This window comes from Erythrolamprus reginae, chromosome Z, assembly GCF_031021105.1.
Source record: "Erythrolamprus reginae isolate rEryReg1 chromosome Z, rEryReg1.hap1, whole genome shotgun sequence".
NCBI classification, from domain to species: Eukaryota; Metazoa; Chordata; class Lepidosauria; order Squamata; family Dipsadidae; genus Erythrolamprus; species Erythrolamprus reginae.
Genome location: NC_091963.1, coordinates 43,771,981 through 43,796,138, shown reverse-complemented (window position 1 = coordinate 43,796,138; position 24,158 = coordinate 43,771,981). Strand labels below are relative to the sequence as shown.

The 24,158-nt window shown below is 42.9% G+C and overlaps 1 protein-coding gene across 1 annotated transcript in view; it reads right to left on the bottom strand.

Moving 5' to 3' along the window:
• The window catches only part of GPNMB (glycoprotein nmb), a 50,335-nt gene that overhangs the window by 5,551 nt on the left and 20,626 nt on the right, over positions 1–24,158 (bottom strand). The window contains exons 3-8 of the mRNA XM_070729562.1: positions 23,753–23,896; positions 23,140–23,313; positions 18,913–19,071; positions 12,497–12,802; positions 8,242–8,376; positions 6,917–7,019 (exon numbers count right to left, since the gene is read on the bottom strand). Of these exons, the coding sequence (XP_070585663.1) occupies positions 6,917–7,019; positions 8,242–8,376; positions 12,497–12,802; positions 18,913–19,071; positions 23,140–23,313; positions 23,753–23,896 (1,021 nt within the window). The remainder of the gene's footprint in view (positions 1–6,916; positions 7,020–8,241; positions 8,377–12,496; positions 12,803–18,912; positions 19,072–23,139; positions 23,314–23,752; positions 23,897–24,158) is intronic.

The window sequence follows — 24,158 nt, the reverse complement described above, 5'->3', positions numbered from 1 at the left end:
ACAATTCAGTTTCGGTTCAAACAATAAAGATGATTAAACAGGAGAAGTAAAATATTGCAGTCATGCTATGATCATTATTGTTTACGAGGGTAACTCTTTTAAACCTTTACACTTGTGCTGGAAGTGTAAAAAAGAAATAGGTTCATATTATCATCAATGGTGGAGCTGTAGCAAAGTTAAGACATATTGGAAAAATGATAGAATAATAAAAGAAACAATAAAGCAAGAGATAGAAAAAACTCCAGAATTTTACTTACTAGGTATAAACTAACAGAAATATAAGAAAGTTATTTTACATCTAGTTATTCATATAACGACAGTGGCCAGGATAGTATATGCGCAAAATTGGAAGGGGGAAGATATTCCCAAAGAGGAGGAGAAAATATTAGACTGCGCTGAAATGGATATGATGACAAGACGGTTAAATAACCAAGAAGAATCTGAATTTTATGTGATTTGGAATAAAGTGTATACATGGATAGACAAAAAGAAGAATTAAAAATGTACAATAGTAGTATGGTTAGGATTTAATTTTTGTGTTTGTACTTTGCTTAGATATGAAGTTTATGGGTTTCTTTTCATAATAAGGTAACATAAAATCTCTTCTTTTCACTTAAAGTAATAGGTTGACCTAACATATTAATAATGTATTCTTTTTTCTGTAATGCAATTTGACTTCTTGAACAAGCGGGGTATCTGCAACCCCAATTTTATGTTAAATGTGTGTTTGTATGTTTGTCAATTTTAAGAAAATCAATAAAGTTTATAAAATAAAATAAAATAAATAAACCTTTTAAAATATTAATGCTCCAATGAATCTTTCTATTTATACATTCTAGTACAGAGTTTACTGAATGTATTGCAAAGAAAGCCAGATCAACTGCAAAAGACAATGCGTCTTTTAAACTGAATCTTACAAACTGCCTAGAAATAAATCCAGTTTAAGAGAGGGAGGGAGGGAGGGAGGAAGACAGAAAGAAAAAGAAAGAAAGAAAGATGGTAGGAAGGAAGGGTTTTTTGACCCCACAGTGAGCCCTTCAAGAAATAAATCCACACACCCGAAGTTTTCAAGTTTTAAAACACATAATATTTGTAAAGCAGAAAGGTTTGCAAAATGCAGCGACAAAAGTAAGGGATATTTTTTCTCTGCCAGCTAATTATCAGTCCGAGAACAGAGATAAAATTAATAGTTAATTCTTCTTTGATATCACAACTAGCATTTTGGCACTGCTTTACTTGAATTTGCAGGCAGCCCTGGATAAGAAGTTTCTTCTAATAAACTCATTAGTTTCACACCAAACTCCAATCATCCATCACAAGACTTGCCTTTTTATAGCCAAAAGGCGTGGCAAAATGTTCTATAGAGCTATTCACACATAGATCTCTTCCTCCTCAGCCATTCCTGCCTGCTAATACTCCTGCACATCCTTGCATCGAGAAGAGACTCTTCCTCTTCTCCTAAGTCACTCATGGGCACCTCTGGAGGTGCAACAAGCCCTGGTTGACTTTCAGACTCTGACTCCACATCCTCTCAGCTATCAGACTCTGGTGCCAAGTACATTGGCCTAGGTTACCAAAACACACCTGTCGCTCGATCCTCAGTGAAGAGTCCAGAGACAGGCTAAGTAAAGACGGTTCCTTTATTCAGCTCTTAAAAGGAGAAGTGACAATCAGCGGAACACGTCTGCCCTACCTGGGGAGAAACCGCTCTTTTTATACATTTGCGGCTCCCGCCAAAAGAGAGCAGCCCGCGTCTGAGCCAATCAGGAGCGACTTCCTGTTTCCAGCTCAGACAGTGTTTCCAAAAGGAACAAACTATTTACAAGGATACAACACCCCTCCCTCCTTAGTCAGAATACATCACTCAAGAAAGCCACGTGACGAAGTCCTCCAATCTGCTCGGTCTTCGCAGGGCTCGCTTCGACCTGCGCAGTTCATTTGAGTCCTCGCTTCCAACGGTGGAGGTCGGTTCGCCTGTACTTCCCCAGTTTGGCTGGGGCCTAGTTTGGGCTCCGGCCCGCTGAGTCGATTGGGCAGGCACAACACCGACCTCTGAGGATGAAGACGGCTCGGCGTCGCTGGAGGACCCTTCCTGACTGGATAAGTCCATTTGAATGTCCATTAACGCGGGTTGCGCGTTACAGTCTATTAGAGTGGGAGAGTCTGTTTTAGCAGTTTGTTCAGGGAAGGTTTCAATGCGCTTTCGTACATGGTCAATGTGCCGCTTCCACATTCGACCATCATCCAATTTTACAATGTATGTTTTAGGAGCAGTTTGTTGTACAATTATTCCCTTCATCCAATTCAAACCCCCATCAAAATTATTTGCAAAAACACTTTGACCCAAATACAATTGTCTTTCAGGGTTCACATACATAGGATTATGAGTACAAAACCTTGGGTGTAACCTATCCAGTGGGGACCTAAGTTTCCTTCCCATTAGTATTTCAGCAGGGCTTATGTGTGTGTGGGAATTTGGTGTAATATGTTGTGTTAACAAAAATTGGTCCAGATGCTGTTGTACATCTCCAGGGCCTGACCTGCGCAATGCCTCTTTTGCCACCTGAACGTATCGTTCTGCCAAACCATTAGCCCAGGGCGAGTAAGGCGAGATGAGAGCATGTCTGACCCCCAAGTTATCTAAAAATAATTCAAATTGCCTGGCTGTCAATTGGGGTCCATTGTCTGACACTAAGATGTCAGGACAGCCATGGGTGGCAAACAAATGGCGCAGAACCTTAATTGTGGCACTCGTGGTTATATTATTCATTGCAATGATTTCCACCCACTTGGAAAATGCATCTACCACTATTAAGAAATATTGTGACCCCACTGGCCCTGCAAAATCAATATGGACCCTGGACCAAGGCCCTGCAGGTTGTTCCCACTCTGCTGGAGTTGTTTTGGGGGGGTTAGGCCGAGACTCTTGGCATGGATCACACTTGGCTACCCATTTTTCAATATCAGTATCCAGACCTGGCCACCATAAGTGCCCCCTAGCTAGGCCCTTCATCCTGACAATACCAGGATGGCCCACATGTAACATTGTGAGTACTTTGGTCTTTAGACTCTCAGGAATGATTACCCGATCACCCCACAACAGGCAACCTTTAACATATGACAATTCCAATCTTTTGGTTTTAAAATCACTTAAATCAGATTCTACAGAGTCATTCTGCCACCCCTTAAGTACACAGTTTACCACCTTTTTCAAAATTGGGTCTTGCTGCGTGTGTGCAGCCACCTCCCTTGCTGTTGTTAGTGGGTTATCTTCGAGCTCTATCATTAAAACATCAGCAGATGGGGCAGGGTCCTCTACTAACTCTGCCATTGGGCACCTACTGAGACCATCTGCGTGGTTGATGGTTTTACCCCCTTTGTGAATGAGCTCGTACTGGTATCCTGAGAGGAACAAGGCCCACCTGATTAATCTTGGAGACATAAATGGGAGAGTTGGTTTGTTGGGGGCTAAAAGGCCTAGTAAAGGCTTGTGGTCGGTAACCAATTCAAAACTCCTGCCAAAGAGATAATTATGAAACTTCTTCACCCCAGCCACTAACGCTAGAGCCTCCTTATCTAGTTGGCTGTAATTTCTCTCCGTATTGGTCATTGTCCTTGAAAAGAAAGCAATTGGGGCTTCTGTATTATTTGGCAACACATGTGCCAAGACCCCTCCCACGCCATATGGGGACGCATCGCACGTAAGCCTGACGGGTAGTAAAGTGCTATACTGGACTACTACACTTGCGGAAGTTAATAACTGCTTTATTTGTAAGAAGGCTTCGTGCTCAGTTCTCCCCCATGTCCAAAGGGTTCCTTTCTGAAGTAGCCGGTGTAGAGGCTCTGCTGCTGTTGCCTTCTGTTTTAAAAAGACAGAGTAAAAGTTTAGAAGGCCTAAGAATGCCTGCAATTCTGTTCTATTCTGTGGCTCTGGGGCTTCCCTGATGGCTTTTAATTTTTCAGTAGTGGGGTGTATGCCTTCCCCATCGATTCTATAGCCTAAGAATTCTACACTGTTGGTTCCCCACACACATTTGTCAGGTTTGATTCTTAACCCTTTATCTTGTAGTCTATGTAATACTTCTCTTATTCTTCTGTTGAGTTGAGATTGGTTTTCTCCTGAAATTAAAATGTCATCAAAATAGGAAATGGTCCCTTTAATTCCTGACAACAAACATTCCATTATGCTTTGAAAAATCCCGGGAGCTATGCTTACCCCAAATTGTAATCTGGTACATTTAAATGCACCCCTGTGGGTGACAATTGTCTGTGCGAGTGCTGTTGGTTCATCGACAGGGAGTTGCTGGTAAGCTTGGGCTAAATCGATTTTTGCGAACACTTTCCCTTCCCCCAGGGAGTGAAGGAGCTGTTGTACCACTGGAATGGGGTAAGGGTGATGTTGGAGGGCTTTGTTGAGCGTAGACTTATAGTCAGCGCAAACCCTCAAAGAGCCATCCGGTTTAAGAGGCGTAACTATGGGTGTTTCCCATGGCCCCTGCTCTACAGGAACTAAAATGCCTTGGCTTATGAGCTTATCTAGCTGTAGGTCAAGCTTGGGAAGGAGCGGGAGGGGTACCCTGCGAGGTTTGAGCTGGACAGGAGGGACCTTGGGGTCAATAGAAAAGGAGATAGGGGGCCCTTTATACGATCCCAAGGTGGGGCTAAACACTTCTGGGAATTCCTGTAAGAAGTTAGGCATGCTATCAGAGTTAACAGTACATATACCAGAAATTTCAATTCCCAATGGTTCCATCCAAGCCAAACTCAGGAGAGAGTGTCTAGCCCCTGTAACAACAATCATAGGAAGGGTACATTTAACAATCTTAAACATAATAGGTACATTCACTTGGCCTAGAACAGGTATTATTCCCCCTTGAAAATCTCTAATTACCAATGAGGTTTGTAAAAGGTCAGACTTTGAGAGGCTAGGCATGTACATTATAAGCTTTTCCCACGGCATAATGGTGTATTTAGACCCCGTATCAAGTTCCATGGAGCATGGCTTGTTGTTTAGGAGCAGTGAGATTACAATCTTGCCCCCATTTTTTGTTGCCGTGCTATTCACGGAAAATTTATTGTTACCTCTTGAGTAGTCGTGGTTAGCGGTTGAGTAGTTCTTGCGGCCGGAAAACCGGGGAAACCGGTTTTCGCGCGGTTGAGGTGTTTGAGTCTGGAAACGAGGAGGACGAGGAGTGGAGAAAGATTCCTCAGGTAAAGGTGCTCTGCAGGCTTCGGCGATATGGCCACGTCGGTTGCAGCAGCGGCAAATGGCATCCCGGAAGGGGCAGCGTTGGCGCGGATGGTTTCCTCGGCAGCCGGCGCAGGGGGCGACGGGGCGAGGGTATCTGGGTTGTCTCGGTTGGTCCTGTTGCAGCAGGAAACAGCTGTCCTCATTGAGGGCTGGTGGGCTGAGGTCGTCTGGGGCCTCAGCGCAGGAAAACGTGGAGTCGAACTTGGCGATGACTTCTCGCTTGTCGTGCTCCTTCAGCTCTTTGGCAGCAGCGTCGGCGACCTCTGCGGTTTGTGCCAGCTTGATTACTGCCTGGAGAGACGGCTCGTCTTCGGTGAGGAGCTTGTTCCGGACCATGGCATTTCTCATGCCAAAAATTAAGGCATCAGTGAGGCGAGCTTCCGGGCTATCAAACTTGCATTTTGAAAGCACCGTTCGAACACGCGTAGCGAACTGATTAATGGATTCAGATTCGAGCTGGGCCATTCTTGAAAACTGGTGCCGGAAAACGACGGCTGGTTTCGTAGGCTTGAAATGGCTCGCGAGCTTGGTTTGCAGGACGTCCCAAGCGACGGATTTGGCTGGGAGCGGATCGGTGAGAGTCTGGGCGAGATCGAATATTTCTGGGCCGCAGTAGTTCAGGAAGATTGCCCGCTTTCGTTCGGCGTCGGCGTCCCTTATTCCCGCGGCTTCGAGGAAGATCTCGAACTTGGCTATGTAGGCGTCCCAGGAGGATTTCTCCGGATCGAAGAACTCAGGAGCCCGGCCGATTTGAAGGTTGTTCATTTTGCACGCGTGGTTCTTCCGTCCGTCGTCGCCAGTGAAGAGTCCAGAGACAGGCTAAGTAAAGACGGTTCCTTTATTCAGCTCTTAAAAGGAGAAGTGACAATCAGCAGAACACGTCTGCCCTACCTGGGGAGAAATCGCTCTTTTTATACATTTGCGGCTCCCGCCAAAAGAGAGCAGCCCGCGTCTGAGCCAATCAGGAGCGACTTCCTGTTTCCAGCTCAGACAGCGTTTTCAAAAGGAACAAACTATTTACAAGGATACAACACTCAGAATCTGTGATCAGCTGAGCTGGATGTGGATGGGTCACAAGAGAAAGAAGAGAAAGAGAGAAAGAAAGAAAGACCTATGACCACGATTGAGTTGGTTACTAAGCAAGAGCGTTGTTAAGTGAGTTTCAACACATGCCACACCCATCCAGTCACCTGATCACCAAGCCATGCCCACCTGAAGGGAGGGGGACTGAGGATGAGTTTGTCGCACCAAGGGGGAAGTGGACTGAAAAGGTTTGGGAACTACTGTTTTAAGATATAACAGAATATTGAAAATCTGGCAGAGTTGTCCCCTTATATACCAAAGATACTGTAGAGTTTTCTAAATCTCTTGCTCATGCTTTCTCTTTGCCAGGATGTGTAGAGGTTTCAGCTCCCTTAATTACGTAATGTTTTCAAGATTATCTCCACATTCCTCAACAGTATCCATGCATGCTGGACTGCAGCTCTCTTATTTCTCAGTCTCTGTGTGCAGCAATATACCAACACAGTGAACCACAGTTATATTGGTATTCCTGGGTCTTCTATATAGATCATTTTCAGTTAGTTGAGCAGAAATGATTTAAATGTGTAATATAAAATGCCAGAATTTGTAGGAGAATATGTAGGAATATTTGGAAAATCATACCTCCCTTGACAAGTTACTATGAAATCAACCATGGAACTTCCAACTTGAGTAGCCGTCATCTGGACACTTGTCATTTGGATAATGTTTACCTCAAGAATCCCCTCTGTCAAAAAATAAGCCATACCAAGATTTTTAAAGTGCAAAATTTGACAAGGAAAATAAGTATTTTTAAAAATCTTAAATACAAGAGAATTATAATTTCTTGTTGACAATAGTTTCTGATTCTTCGTTGCAAAAATAGGCAGAGTTCTTGGTCATCATATTTCTGTTTTTGTTTCTGTTACACAGAAAAGTTCATTTTCTTATTTTTGATGACATGTAATCATAACAGAGAGAGGTCTAGGTACTTGACATTTTAAAGCATCTTGGATCATTATATGTTTAAATTCCAGCCCCAAAGAATGATATGAATGATCCATAATTTATAACCAAGAGAATAAAAAGATAGGTCTTTGGGTAGTTTTTTTAATTGTTGCAAAAGATAATAGTGTTTGATTCTCATTTAAAAAAACAGCAACAGAGTTACTCCCTGTCTTCCACACCACCACTTAGTAAGATCTTTGTTAATACACTATACACTGTATGTATTGTATATGTCTGACTTCAGGTTCTTGCAAAAAAAAGTAGAATTTGATCATTTTGTTCACTCCTTCTGCTAAGGATATGTACATAATTATATTCATAGTGTTACTTTAAGATTATGACTCATCTTTCTTTTAAATTAAATGTTATTTTTAACTCAGTGGTATACTGTATTCATTATATTTTCAGAATGATTCCTTAATTTGAATTTGTTGTATTAATCCAGGGATTGTACTCTTCCTGAAGGTGACAAAACTGAACATAGCAACAATAATACTGCATGCTGAAATTTGGTTTAAAATAATGTGTATGGTGATACACAGGCATAGTGACAAGAACATTGCCAGCCAAACATAAATATTACTGATGGGCTATTTAGTTAAATACTCCATAAAGGATAATTGATAGAGTTGGGTCTTTCCTAGGAATGGAAGAACTCTATTGGACAAAAGAAGTCTTCCTCTAATGGAAGAAAGTCCACCTGTACAAAGCAATATCTTTTTGTTCATGGATGAAATCTTTAGCTGCAACACTGTTGGTAATATGACTTTCAAAGCAAACAAAATAACACTATTTTAAATCTTCCTTTCAAAATGAAGCTTTCACATAATCTGTCCTTTGTTTACAGAAAAAAATTAAAATAGCAGGAACCCAAAAGCCATTTTAATTATTTGATGAATGTGAAACACTTCAGACACTACCTATCAAAATAATATTCTTTGCTTACTGATGTAGATGCATACCTACAATGGTAATTGTTGCTTTGTAAGTTCCATATCGAGTGATACTGCACCTTTCAACAGGAGGCTGTCCTGTGGGCACCTCTGATACGTTGTAGGAGGTGGGGGTTGTATTATAAGGCAATTCTGTAGTGAATGCTAAAAAAAAGAAAGAAAAGTTGTAGAAAGAGTTTTTAGATTTGCATCTTAGAGCAAAAATAATTTTTGTATCCACTGTTTATACAAAGATAAAATGTATATTACATTTATTTGACCATCATATTTTCATACAGAGGCCTACATCCATTTATATACCATGCATGCTACTAATAAAGCAGGATATTTATAGCTCAGGATTGACCTAAGGAGTCCTTGATGCTCTCTGAGCTTCCTTGTTCTCTTGAACATGTTTCATTACCAAAAATAGATAACATCATCAAGCTAATGACAGTCACTGATGAAGTTACAGTGATCCCTCGATTTTCGCGGTCTTGATTTTCGCAAAACGCTATACCACGGTTTTTCAAAAAATAATAATTAAAAAATACTCCACGGTTTTTTTTTCTATACCACGGTTTTCCCCACCCGATGACGTCATACGTCATCACCAAGAGTCACTTCTCTCTCCCTTTCTCTTCCTTTTTCTCTATCCTTTCTACCTCTTACTCTTTCTTTCTCTCCCTCCTTCATTCAATTTTCTCTCCCTCCCTTTCCTTTCTCTCCCTCCCTCCCTGTGCCTGCCCTGCACCACCCAACAGGGACGGACAGCCCCCGATCGTCGGTTCGTCGCCCCCCCCCCAGAGGGAGATCGGGCTGCGAGGGCAGTGGATCCGCGTCCCCAGCCACCGGCTTGGATTCCCCTCCCGGCGGCATTGGGCTGCCCTGCATCGCTCACGTGCTTGACTGCAGTGGCTGCTTTGGCGGGGAAGGAGGAGTTTGGGGAGAAGATGAAGGCAGCGGGCAGCAGCTGAGGCGAAGCGAGGTGAAGGCGGCGAGGAGCGGCGAATAACAGAGCAGCTCGCGCCCGGTGGGGTCTCTTCTCCCCAGCCAAAGGAGGAATGGCTTGTGTGTGTAACATATTTTCGCTGATAAGGAAAAGGATCGGGCTGGTGGGGGTGGCGAATCCACCTCCCCAGCCACCGGAGGGAGATCGGGCTGGTGGGGGCGGCGAATCCACCTTCCCGCGCATGCGCAGATGGTGTTTTTACTTCCGCACCACTATACCGCGGAAAATCGATTATCGCGGGAGGTCTTGGAACGTAACCCCCGCGATAATCGAGGGATCACTGTACTTAGTTTGGGAAATGAAACATCTTTGAGAAAACAAACAGGCTAGTGAGCACCAAGGGACCCTCATATACCATACACCTGTTCTCAGGAATCCTCACTAGGAGGATAATCATTCCATTTATTAACAAATATTGCAGTTCCCTTTGAAATAAAAATTCCTACTGTTGGCTCCTGCCACTTGATTTTGGCATTATGTATTTGTATTTTCCTGTGCTTTTGCAAATTTACTCGTTTGAAATTTAATACAAGCAACAGAAAAGGAAAGCTTCTCTACTTACTTACTTTGTTAATTTCTATTTGTTTATTATTTGTTTATATTGTATGGCATCTATCAAACACAATGATTCTAAGTGGCTCACAGTAACCAATAAAAACAACATGAAAATAAATCACACTCTTTCCACCAAGATGCCAGAACTCTCCCTACTGTTAGTATCCCAACTCAATTCCATTCTATCCCAGTGCTTGGGAGAAGAGAACCAGTCTTCAAAATTTTCTGGAAGACTAAAAAGTCCTCCCAAATCTCAGGGAGAGATTCTTCCAAAGAGCTGGTGCACCTATGAAAAAGTTGCCTTCAAGGATACATTGGATGATATCATCCACAGGAGTAGAATCCAACCACTCTGTCCAAACCAGTAGGATGAGCAGATGCCCTCAGAGAGAAGCAATCCTGCAAATAACTGTACAGGTAGTCCTTAACTTACAACCACAATTGAGTCCAAAATTTCTGTTGTTAAACAAGACAGTTGTTAAGTTCCATTCGTCTCACTTCACAACCTTTCTTACCATAATTGTTAAGCGAATCCCTACTGTTGTTAAGTTGGTAACATAGTTGTAAAGTTAATTTGTCTTCCCTATTGACTTAGCTTGTCAGAAAGTTACAAAAGGTAATTGCATGACCCTGGGATACTGCAATCGTCATAAATATGAATCAATCACAGTAGAACTGGAAGGGACCTTGAAGGTCTTCTGTTCAAGCAGGAGACTCTATACCAGTGATGGCGAACCTATGGCACGGGTGACACAAGTAGCACGTGGAGCCATATCTGTTGGCACGCGAGCAGTTGCCCTAGCTCAGCTCCAACGGCCATGTGTGTGCCAGCCAGCCGATTTTTGGCTTGCTCAGCTGCTCTGGGAGGTTGTTTTTGGCTTCCAGAGACCCTCTGGGGAGGGGGAAATCATTTTTACCCTGCCCCAGCTCCAGGGAAGCCTTTGGAGCCTTGGGGAGGGCAAAACACAAGCCTACTGGGCCAAACAGAAGTTGGGAAAAAGATAATTTCCGACCTCCAGAGGGCCTCCAGGGGCTTGAGGAAGCTGTTTTCGCCCTACCCAGGCATTGAATTATGGGTGTTGACACTCGTGCATTCGTGATAGCACCCACCCATGGTCTTTTGGCACCTGAGAAAAAAAGGTTCGCCATCACTGCTCTATACTATTTCAAACAACTGATTCTCCGCTCTTTTCTTTAAAACCTGCAGTCATGAAGCACCCACAACTTCTGAGAGCAAGCTGTTCCACTTGTTAATTGTCCTCACTGTTAGGAGGTTTATAAAACAGTTGCCAAGCATCTGAATTTTGATCATGTGACCATGTGGATGCTGCAATATTTATAAGTGTGAAAAACAGTCATAAGCCCCTTTTTTCAGCGCTGTTGTTGCTTCAAATAGTTACTAAACAAATACAGTACTGTAGTTGTAAGTAAAAGACAACAAATATTGTCATTCCATTCCATTCCACTTTAGGATTTGTTTTTATTCTTGACCATTCTTCCTTCATTTTCAGCAATGGTCAGAAGAACAATGGGATTTTCCAGTAAGCAGAGAATAACAATCTGATTATCATAGGCCTAAGTGTAAAATTACCTCTTAAAGCAACGCCCAGATGAAAAAGATGGCTTTTCTTATTCTGGGTATAAGAATAATGAAGTAAGCATAAACATTAAGAAATCAATCAATCAATCAAATATTTATGACTATAATTTTGCAAATTATAGAGAGGTGGAGGACAGGAAATAAATTAAGTTCTATAAAAAGCAAGTAGTGTCTGGATTAATATATTAGCCATCAAATAAAGTACAGCGATACCTCGTCTTAAAAACGCCTCATCATACAAACTTTTCGTGATACAAACTCGGGGTTTAAGATTTTTTTGCCTCTTCTTACAAACTATTTTCATCTTACAAACCCACCACCACTGCTGGGATGCCCCGCCTCTGGACTTCCGTTGCCAGTGAAGCATCTGTTTTTGCGCTGCTGGGATTCCCCTGCGGCTCCCCTCCATGGGAAACCCCATATCCAGACTTCCATGTTTTTGTGATGCTGCAGGAGAATCCCATCATCGCAAAAATGGGCGCTTTGCTGCCAACGAAAGTCCGGAGGTGGGGTTTCCCAGCGAGGGGAGCCTCAGTGAAATCGCAGCATTGCAAAAACACAGAGGTCTGGAGGTGGGGTTTCGAAGACTTTGGTGTTTTTGCAATGCTGGGATTTCACTGATGCTCCCTTCGCTGGGAAACCCCACCTCCGGACTTCCGTTGCCAGCGAAGCACTCGTTTTTGCGATGCTGGGATTCCCCTGCTGGGATTCCCCTACAACATTGCAAAAACACAGAAGTCCAGAGGTGGGTTTTCCCATGGAGGGGAGCCTCAGGGGAATCCCAGCAGCGCAAAAATCGGCACTTCGGCTGGCAAAAGGGGTGAATTTTGGGCTTGCACACATTAATCGCTTTTCCATTGATTCCTATGGGAAACATTGTTTCATCTTACAAACTTTTCACCTTAAGAACCTCGTCCCGGAACCAATTAAGTTTGTAAAACAAGGTATCACTGTATTAGGCTTATAGTATTTTATATAAGATATAATGTTTCTGTTTGTGGTGGGTAGTTTATATAACAACAAAACAGTGTACATTGTATCTTATTTTCTTTCATGAACCAGACCAATGTGTCTCCATGAGAAAATATGTATGGAGGATACCACAGTTAGACACTGACCTGGAAATGTCGATAAAGGAGCAGCTGTCACTGGTCCACATGGCGCAGGTATAATAGCTTGAACAGATAGGTCAGCACTGAAATTTCCCAGAAGGGTGTATGTATGTGTTGAAATAGAATTGTTGGAAACAAATGACCCACTACCATCTCCAAAATTCCAGTGGTAAGAAATAGCAGAATGATTTAGATAGTGACTGGGATCATGAATCTGAACATCAAACATAATGGGAATATCCTTGATGAAAATAAAGTCTGAAATATTGCGATTGTTCTTCTGTGATATATTCACATAGAAGGGGATTTGATCTGCATATCAAGAATATCCAAAAAAAGATGAAATTGTAGCTTTATAGACAATAGATAATATTAGACATGCATTAGCTCTTACTACGCTCCGCAAGCTGCACTGGCTTCCTATTAGTTTCTGGGCACAATTCGAGGTGTTGGTTATTATTTATAGGACCGTCTTTTGCCACATACCTCCCAGAGACCAATAAGAGCACACAGAGTTAGCCTACTCCAGGTCCCGTCAACTAAGCAATGCAGGACCTTCTCGGTTTCTACCCCGGTTCTATGGAATCAACTCCCCCTGATTTTTTATAATAATAATAATAATAATAATAATAATAATAATAATAATAATAATTATTATTATTATTATTATTATTATTATTATTATTATTATTATTATTATTATTTAGATTTGTATGCCACCCTTCTCCATAGACTCGGGGCGGCTCATAGCAACAATAAAACAATGTACAACAAATCTAATAATTTAAAAAACACTAAAAATTCCATTATTAAAAGCAAACATACACACAAACATACCATGCATAAACTGTATAGGCCAGGGGGAGATGTCTCAGTTCCCCCATGCCTGATGGCAGATGTGGGTTTTAAGGAGTTTATGAAAGGCAAGGAGGGTGGGGGAAGTTCTAATCTCCCGGGGGAGCTGGTTCCAGAGGGTCGAAGGCTCTTCCCCTGGGTCCCGCTAAACGACATTGTTTAGTCAACGGGACCCGGAGAAGGCCAACTCTGTGGGACCTAACCAGTCGCTAGGATTTGTGTGGCAGAAGACGGTCCCGGAGATATTCTGGTCCAATGCCATGAAGGGCTTTGTAGGTCATAACCAACACTTTGAATTGTGACCGGAAACTGATCGGCAACCAATGCAGACTGCGGAGTGTTGGTGTAACATGGGCATACCTAGGGAAGCCCATGATTGCTCTCACAGCTGCATTCTGCATGATCTGAAGTTTTCGAACACTTTTCAAAGGTAGCCTCGTGTAGAGAGCATTACAGTAGTCAAACCTCGAGGTGATGAGGGCATGAGTGATTGTGAGCAGTGAGTTCCGGTCCAGATAGGGCCGCAACTGGTGCACCACGCAAACCTGGGCAAACACCCCACCTCGCCACAGCTGAAAGATGGTTCTCTAATGTGAGCTGTGGATCGAGGAGGATGCCCAAGTTGCGGACTGTCTCTGAGGGGGTCAATAATTCCCCCCCAGGGTTATGGACGGACAGATGGAATTGTCCCTGGGAGGCAGAACCCACAGCCACTCCATCTTATCCGGGTTGAGTTTGAGTCTGTTGACACCCATTCAGGCACTAACAGCCTCCAGGCACCGGCACATCACTTCCACTGCTTTGTTGACTGGAGATGGGGTGGAGATGTACAGCTGGGTATCATCAGCATACTGATGATACCTCACCCCATGCCCCTGGATGATCTCAACAAGCGGTTTCATGTAGATATTGAATAGCAGGGGGGAGAGGACCGACCCCTGAGGCACCCCACAGGGAAGTAACCTTGAAGTCGATCTCTGACCCCCCACTAACACTGACTGCGACCAACCGGAGAGGTAGGAGGAGAACAACTGAAAAACAGTGCCTCCCACTCCCAACCCCTCCAGCCGGCGCAGAAGGATACCATGGTCGATGGTATCGAAAGCCGCTGAGAGGTCAAGAAGCACCAGGACAGAGGATAAACCCCTGACCCGGGCCCGCCAGAGCTCATCCATCAATGCGACCAAAGCAGTTTCTGTGCTGTAGCCGGGCCTGAATCCTGACTGTTGAGGGCCTAGATAATTGGCTTCTTCCAAGGACTGCTGGAGTTGGAGCGCCACCACCTTTTCAACAACCTTCCCCATAAAGGGAATGTTGGAGAGTGGCTGATAGTTATTAAGAATGGCTGGATCCAGGGAAGGCTTCTTGAGGAGGGGGCACACAAATGCCTCCTTGTAGGGATCTGGAAAGGACCCCATCCCCAAAGAAGCATTGACAATCTCCTGGACCCAGCTACGTGTCACCTCCCTGCTGGCCGAGACCAGCCAGGAGGGGCACGGATCCAGTAAGCAGGTGGTGGAACTCACAGCTCCAATGGCCTTGTACACCAGGTGTCACCAGATCAAACTCTTCCCAGACAGGTGGACAAGTATGAGCCCCAGTCACCTCAACTGACTCGTTGTCAGTCGACTATGTTATACAATTGGAGTCGAGGTCTGCCCAGATCCGAGCGATTTTATCAGCGAAAAACATGTTAAAATCCTCGGCACTACTCTGTAAGGGCTCCCCAACTCCCCCCTAGTTAAGAAGGGAGTGGGTCATCCTAAACAGAGTGGCCGGGCGGGATTCTGCTGATGCAATCAAGGTGGCATGATACGTGCACCTTGCCGCCTTGAGCACCACTTTGTAAGTCTTAATATAAGCTCTTACAAGTGTTCGATCGGATTCGGACTTACTATTCCTCCATCGCTTCTCTAGACCAGTGTTTCCCAACCTTTTTTGAGCTGCGGCACATTATTCATATTTTCAAAATCCTGGGGAACACTGAACCGGGGGGGGGGGGGGGGGCTAAAGAAAAGTTTTGACAAAAAAAATCTTCCTCAATTTTGCTCTATTTCTCCCTCACTCTTTCTCTCCCTTCCTTCCCTTCTTTCTTTCTCTCCATCCCTCTTTCGTTCTTCCTGTCTTTATTGCTCTCTCTTGCTATCTCTCTTTCATTCTCTCTCTTTCTTTCTCTCTCTTTCTCTCTCTTTCTCTGTCTCTCTTGCTAGCTCTGTCTCTCTCTTGCTAGCTCTCTTTCTTTCTCTCTCTTTCTCTGTCTCTCTTTCTCTCTCTCTGTCTCTCTTGCTATGTCTCTCTTTCTTTCTCTCTCTCTCTCTCTGCCTCTCTTTCTCTGTCTCTCTTTCTCTCCCTTCCTTTCTTCTCTGCGGAGGCCGGCGAAGGTTTTTCTTATTTTAAATGTTCCGGGTGGCAGGGGGATGCGGAGCCCGCACGCACACACACCCGACATTCCAAATCTTGCCTCAGCTGTGAGAAGAACGCCTGCCCCGCCTGTCTTGTAGCCCTTTCGCTGACAGCCTGGGACAAAAGCGCTCGGTGAAGGGACTGCAAGAGGGGCCGGGCGTGCGTTAGCAGCCGGATGAGGAGGACGAGAAGCTGCTGCAGCCACCCCCAATCCCCCCCCTTCCCTGGGTACCTTCCAAAGGCCCCTGGAAAAAGGCAGGAGGTAGAAACGAGGCGCGAGGACAAGCAGGCAGCTTGGCGGAGGGGAAGCGCTGAGGGGCTCTCCTCCTTCCCCACCCCACGCTTCTCTCCCGCCCTGGCTTTTGCTTCGCCCGCAGATTTTCCCGCAGTTCAAAAGGAGGCAAGAGGTGGCCTGGATGAAATTGCGGGGAAATCATGGGGCGAAGCGAAAGCCAGGGCGGACTCACAAAGGCGGGCTCAGGCTGCATGAGGAGAAACAGGCGGAGGGAAAGAAGGTGACGGCAGCGGGACCTGCAGCTCGGTGGGCATCTCCTCGTGGGATGGAATCCTCTCTTTCTCACGCTACACCCACCATGGCTGCGCGCAGTCCCGGCGCCCCTGGCTGAAGGTCGTCCTGTGGCTGGTCTTGGGCTTTATGGTTGCTTCCTGGTTCCCTCTCCTCCCACTGCCTGTGTCTATCGCCAGCGCCTCATTCCTCGGGCTGGAGCTGCCGCTTCCTTCCAGGCAGCCCAGCCACGCTGCCGTAGAAAGTGCAGAAGTTATTGCCGCCGCCTCTGCCTCCACTCAGGGAGCCATCGTGGTTGAGCTGAGCGAGAGGAAAAGGCGCGGTGACCACGGTGGCTCCCTGAGTGGAAGCAGAAGCGGTGGCAATAACCTCTGTGCTTTCTACGGCAGCGTGGCTGGGCTGGCTGGAGGGAAGCGGCAGCTCCCACTCGAGGAACCCACGGCAATGGCCGCCGGCTTGGTGGGAGGCGACGGCGGGAGACACAGGTGGTGGGAGGAGAGGGAACCAGGAAGCGACTGTGAAGCCCTAGACCATCCACAGGACGACACTCAGGCAGGGGCGCCGGCAGCGCCCCGCCCAGCTGGAGCTTCCCTAGGAGCTTCGCGGCACACCTGGCCGTGTCTCGCGGCACATTAGTGTGCCACGGCACACCGGTTGGGAAACGCTGCTCTAGACGTCTCTTCTGGCATTTCAACTCCTGGAGCTCCTTGTTGAACCATGGAGCTCTATGGGATATAGTGCCGCGGAGAGGTCGCAATGGCGCAATCCAGTCAAGAGCCTCCGCTGCAGCCTTGTTCCAGGCCTGAACAAGAGACTCTGCCGAACTGTGGATGAGTGCATCTGGAATAACCCCAAGCACCCTCAGAAAGCCCTCTGGGTCCATCAGGCATCTGGGGCGGAACTGCCTAATCGGTTCCGCCTCCCTGCGGGGAAGGATTGGAGCCAGGAAGTTCAAGCTGCAGTTGAAAATGGTCTGACCATGACAAAGGCAACACTTCTAAGCCCCTTAATGTCAGACCATTACTCAATTGCCCAGAGAGGAATACCATGTCGGGTGCGTGCCCCCCCTCATGAGTCGGACCCTGTACTACTTGAGTCAGGTCCATGGCTGTCATGGTGGCCATGAACTCCTGCGCTAACCCAGAGGTTTCGCCGAACGATGGCAGGTTAAAGTCCCCCAAGATAATAAGTCTGGGGAATCCTACCGCCAGCCCGGCTACCTCCTCGAGCAGCACAGGCAGGGCTGTTGACATGCAGCTGGGAGGCAGGTATGTGAGCAATAAGCCCACCTGAACCCCTAAGTCCAACTTCACTAGGAGGGACTCACAGCCCGCAATCTCTGGAGCAACGAGTCTACGCAGGCAAGGGCTCTCCCTGGCTATAATAGCCACTCCTCTCCCCCTTCCCTGGGGTTGAGGCTAATGCCATATTTGAAACCCGGCTGGGAAAATTTCAGAGAGAGAAACTCCTCCCTCTGGGCCCAGCCAGTTTCAATCACACATGCCAGGTCGGCCTCTTCATCCAGGATCAAATCCCGGATGAGGAGAGCTTTATTTACCATCGACCTAGCATTGAGTAGCAGCAGCCTGAGCCCAGGGCCAGAGTTACACTTGTCACCAGTACCCTGGGTTGAGCTCAGAGAGCCGAAACGAGGGATCGTTATTAAGCAGCGATCTCTCATTCCCCTGGAACGGCTAGCTCTGTGGCTCCTGATGTCCATACTGCTCCCACCCTTCTGGCTTCCATAAGGCCGCGAAGACCTGGCTTTGCTGGCAGGCCTGGGGGCCATGAATTAACAACTATTATGGCCAAATTATATGAATGAAATGCATGCAGGTTGACTGGTTAGTTTAATTATGGTTTTAATTAAGTTTTATAATTTAGATTGCACATTCGGCTTCTTTTTATTGTTCTGTATTTTATATTGTTATAAGCCGCCCTGAGTCCTTTGGGATTGGGCGGCACAGAAGTCAGATAGATAGATAGATAGATAGATAGATAGATAGATAGATAGATAGATAGATAGATAGATAGACAGACAGACAGACAGACAGACAGACAGACAGACAGACAGACAGACAGACGATGGATGGATGGATGGATGGATGGATGGATGGATGGACGGACGGACGGACAGATAGATGATAGATAGATAGATAGATGATAGATAGATAGATGATAGATAGATGATAGATAGATAGATGATAGATAGATGATAGATAGATAAATAAATAGATGATAGATAGGTAGATAGAATGATTGATAGATAGATAGATAGATAGATAGATAGATGATAGATAGATAGATAGATAGATAGATAGATAGATAGATAGATAGATAGATAGATAGAACTAGAGAAGTACTGATGTATCCAAAGACTGGTGTCTCATTTCCTTTCTAATATGTTGCATAAATCCTTTTCATCTCTACACCTGCATACATCATTTCAAGTGGGTTGGTTTTTTTTAAACTTTTAAATCTAGAAACCTGATAAAAAGCAGGTACCAAGGTTGTGTAGAGAACATTGTATCTCTGATTGTGTACCCTTCTGCTAAGAATTCTGGAAGTTAAAACCAGCCCATAGGTAACATAAATAGTCCACACTAGATTAATTATAACTTAACTTTGAAGAACTCACCAGTTACAACATAAATAGCATTTGATGTGGTTACAGGAACATATGAGCGATAACCTCTTCTGTAAACTACCAACTCCATTATTTGTTTACCAACAGTGATATTTGTTGTGTTGATTGACAGCTTAACTGATGGACCTCCTTTTATTTGATAATATTGTCCTAAAAGAGTAAAACATTAAAAAGATGGCAGTAATATGGATTTGGGGAGAAGGGGAGCATTATACAATTGCTCTTTGCAAAGGAAACACATATCTTACTCTATCAAAAGGGCAGAATAAATAAATATGCTTCCAAAGGAATTGCATGTTTGTCAGCACTTATAAACAGCCCAAAATTGTGCACATGACTCCATTGTTTTATGTTTAGTATCATAAGTGTGTTCCTTTTCCATGTCTTGTACATTTGCACAAATCACTTGACAACTCATAGCAATATTAATTTTTTCAACTAAACTAGGCTAACTTTGATGTGCAGTAACTCTTTTCTAAATTAATAAACTATTTATACATATCTATACACACATCTATTATACTTATATGGGTAGTGCCATTATGTGGTTCGTAACATCATTTTCAAACCCCAGTCAAGTCTGAGCATACCAGATATAATGCTATTCTATTTTATTCTCACTGGAAAGAGACAAAAATATGTGGTCTACCTGAATAATACATTTTCTAAGCTTTTTCTAAAACTAGCAAGAATTAAGAAACAGAAAACCAAGGGGAAGAGCTATAAATTAAAAGTTAGCACATACTGTAGTATCATTCAACCCAGAGTTTTAATTTGAGTATAAATGACCTGGATCAAATTATTGTACCTTGGACACAATATGCAATCACTCAGTTCTCTGGGAAAGGGTGTAATTCTGAGAAAGGTAAAAGGAAAGAGAAGAAGAGGATGACCAGTAGAAAGATGGACAAAGTCAGTTACAAATATAATGAGTGTATTATTGGGAAACATAAAAAAACAGATTGCCTTGGAGAAAATCTACGTATGTGGTTGCTAGGAGTCAGTTTAATGGCACATAATCAAAGTACTTCATAAATAGAAGCTTCCACATTAAATTACTCATGAAATGGATTTCAAATAATAAATATTTCTTTCTGGACCAAAATATATACAAGAGGTAGGGAGCTAATGGTTCCTTTCAACTCCAGTCAGAATACTTCATGTTCTGGGATAATAAAAACAAATCCAAAATCTCTAGAGATCTAATTTTTGTAGGAAACATTTGGCATTCGCCCACTAGGTAGTATAATTTGCCTCCATTTTTTCCAACTTTTAGAAGGGGCAGGTAAGAAACATTTCTTCAGCTAGTATTTACTTATTTAAAAATGTATATGCCCATGGTATCATTTAATGATTTTGCCTCCCTCCTTCCCCCCCTAGTATCTTGTCAGAAGTGAAAGTCAGAATAAAATAACGATAACAACAATAACAATAACAACAACAACAGAGTTGGAAGGGACCTTGGAGTTCTTCTAGTCTAACCCTCTGCTCAGACAGGAAATCCTACACTACTTCAGATAGATGGTTATGACACATCTTATTTAAAACTTCCAGTGTTGGAGCATTCACAAGTCTTGGAGGCAAGCTGTTCCACTGATCAATTGTTCTAACTGTCAGGAAATTTCTCCTCAGTTCTAAGTTGCTTCTCTCCTTGTTCATCTTCCACCCATTGTTTCTTGTCCTACCCTCAGGTGCTTTGGAGAACAGATTGACTCCTTCTTCTTTGCAGCAACCCCTGAGATATTGGAACACTGCTATTATGTCTTCCCTGGTCCTTCTTTTCATTAAACTAGACATGCCCAGTTCCTGCAACCTTTCTTCATATGTTTTAGCCTCCAGTCCCCTAATTGTCTTTATCACTCTTCTCTGCACTTTTTCTAGAGTCTCAACATCTTTTTTGCATCGTGGTGACCAAAACTGAATGCAGTATTCCAAGTGTGGCCTGACCAAGGCCTTATATAGTGGTATTAACGCTTCATGTGATCTTGATTCTATCCCTCTGTTAATGCAGCCTAAAACTATGTTGGCTTTTTTGGCACCTGCGGCACACTGCTGGCTTATATTTAAATGGTTGTCCACTAGGACTCCAAGATCCCTCTCACAGTTACTACTGTTGATCAATGTACCACATATACTGTACCTGTGCATTTTGTTTTTCTTGCCCAAATGTAGAACCTTACTTTTTTCACCAATAAATTTCATTTTGTTAGATAGCGCCCATTGTTCAAGTTTGTCAAGATCTTTCTGTATTTTGGGCCTATCTTCTGGAGTGTTAGCTTTCCTGCCAGTTTGGTGTCATCTGCAAATTTGATAAGTTTCCATCTATCCCCACATCCAATTCATTGATGAAGATGTTGAAGAGTACTGGGCTTAAAACAGAGCCTTGGGTACTCCACTGCATACATCCCTCCATGTAGATGTAGTTCCATTGAGCACTACATGTTGAGTGCAGTTGGTTAGCCAGTTTTGAATATATCTGGTGGTTGCTGTCCATCCCACATTTTTCTACTTTATTTAGTATGATCTACTTTATTTAGTATGATCTACTTCGTCAAAAGCCTTACTGAAGCCCAAGTAAACCACATCAACAGCATTTCCCTTGTCCACTAATTTTGTCACTTTGTCAAAGAATGCTCTATGATTAGTCTGGCATGATCTGTTTTTGACAAACCTATCTTGGCTTTTGGTTATTACTATGTTTATTTCTAGGTGTTTGTTGATTCGTTGCTTGATTATCTTTTCCAAAATCTTCCCTGGTATTGAGGTCAGGCTGATAGGTCTGTAGTTTCCTGGATCTGTTTTTCCACTTTCTTAAAGATGGGAACTACATCAACTCTTTTCCAGTCCTCTAGCAGTTTCACGGTGCTCCTGGAGCTTTGAAAGATGTAGTTCAATGGTTCTGAGATCTTGTCTGCCAGTTCCTTTAGAACCTTGGGGTGTAATCCATCTGGTCCTGGTGATTTGAATTCATTTAGGGTAGACAGGTGTTTCTTTACCACTTTCTTCCCTATTTTAACTTGTGTTCCTAATATGTTATTTGTGATGCTATTTTTGATAGGTTGGGCTGTTTTTTTCCCTTTGTGTAAAGACAGATGCAAAAAACATGTTGAGTAGGTCTGATTTCTCTCTGTTGCTTGTCCCCTTCTTGCCACTTTCTCCCTGCAATGGACCAATTGTTTGCATTACTTTTTTCTTGTTTTTAATATGTTGGAAGAAGCTTTTTTTGTTACTTTTTATTCTTGTTGCAAGCCTTTGTTCATTGTAAGCTTTAGCTTTCCTCACTTCATCTTTACAAATTTGGGCTATTTGCTGGTATTCTGCCTTAGCTATTTCCCCCTCTTTCCACTTTTTATACTTGTCCTTTTTGTCTTTCAATTTGTCAGAGTGTTCTTTACTGGCTTCTTTTGTGACTTATTATTTTTCTTCTTCATTGGTATTGAATTAATCTGAGCTTTTATAATCTCACTTTTCAAAATTTCCCCAGCTTCTTGAGTTGTTTTCCCCTTGAGGATTCTCATCCATGGAATCTTTCCTAATTTCTCTCTACGTTTATTGGAATTAGCTCTCTTAAAGTCCAAGACTTTAGTTTGACTTTGTTCTACTATTTGTGTTTGCATAATGTTGAATTCCAATGTTGCATGATCCCTTGCCCCCAAGGTTCCTGTAGCTTCAACACCTTCTATCATTTCATCTCTGTTAGTGGATAAAACATACACTAAAGAAAACAAAAACACTTTTATAAATGAGGAAACAAAGTATTCATTTCTGATAGAAAAGCCCTTAAAGATATGTGAAGTTGTAACATAAATGCTAATTTAGACCTACATGATTTAGTAGCTGAGTATTTGTAGAGATTTTAAAATACTTAAATCAATAGAATTATAATTCACTTCAGAAAAGTTCTTCAAGGATACTTCCTTTTTATAACTTTTATAAATTGTACAATTTTCTTTGGGAAAGACAGTAAGAATGATTTACTACTGTCTGTGAACATACCCTATCTCAGCTTAAAGTGCTGTTAAATATGTTTATTTTCCCAAACTTAACTATCAATAAACAGTTTCTCTATTTTCAAAGCAGCTCTGAACTAATGACTTTCTCAGAGAGCTACCAATTTTTGCTCATGTATTCAATAAGGACACTTGCAAATAAGTTTGGATATAGCTGTGTAAAATAAAATAAAAATTCAAATCTAGGTATACATTTTAAAAGACTAACCAAGTGTGTGAAATATAAAGATGAAATTCCTTCTCCTCCATCCATGATGAAAAGGAAAATATTTTCCGTCTGGGAAAACATTATAACTGTTGTTAAATGTGCAATTCACCCAGCTACAGTCATCAATCCACTGGGTCCAATTATAAACATATTCATCATAAAGAACTGAAGAATCTAAAAACAAAAAGGCAAAAATAGGTGTGGGGTGGGGGGAGAAGCAAAACAATTTTTAAAGCATTTTCTTTAGGCTGGTGCCTTTCATCTATTGAAATTTAATTCATTTTAATAGAATGTGGAAAACTTCAGATTGGGAAATAAGGACCAAGTTTATCAAAGCTTCAGTCCTAAACATAATTATTAAGAATTTACTGGATTACATAAAGTATAAAATATACACTGAATTTACATATTACATTAAGTATAAAAACAAATTGCACACCATTTCAAGAATATCGATAAAATCATGTGGTATATATGGTATCTAAAGCTAGTTAAATTACTTGGCCCCCGAAGAAGGATAATCCCATCTCACACCTTCTCTAACAGTAAAATAACCCAATCATAATAGCAGCAATAAAACCACCCCAGCAATAATTAAAAGGTAATTACTTACTGTTTAGACACTTTCGATCATATATTATATTGCTGTAATTATCCTCCTTCTGACATCTGGGAAATTTTAGCATTGCAGTAAATGTCAAATTAGATCCTACAAGAGCTGGGCTATCAGAGGTCAAACTAGCTACTACTTTTCCTCCTGAAAAATTAAAAATAAAATAAACTTATTACATTACTGTCGTGAGTACTGTTGTGAGTGCTTAGAATTACTATTCTATTTTTTCTCCACAGAGCACCAGAGCCCTGTGGCACACAAAATTCCGCATTACCTCTCCCACTGCCATTTCATTTTGATTACAATTTTATGGATTATGGAATCAGTTTGTGTTGCATATATGTTAAATGCTAGATGCAAAATGCAATATGCTATTTAACCAGAAGACTGAGAGATGTTTTCCTGC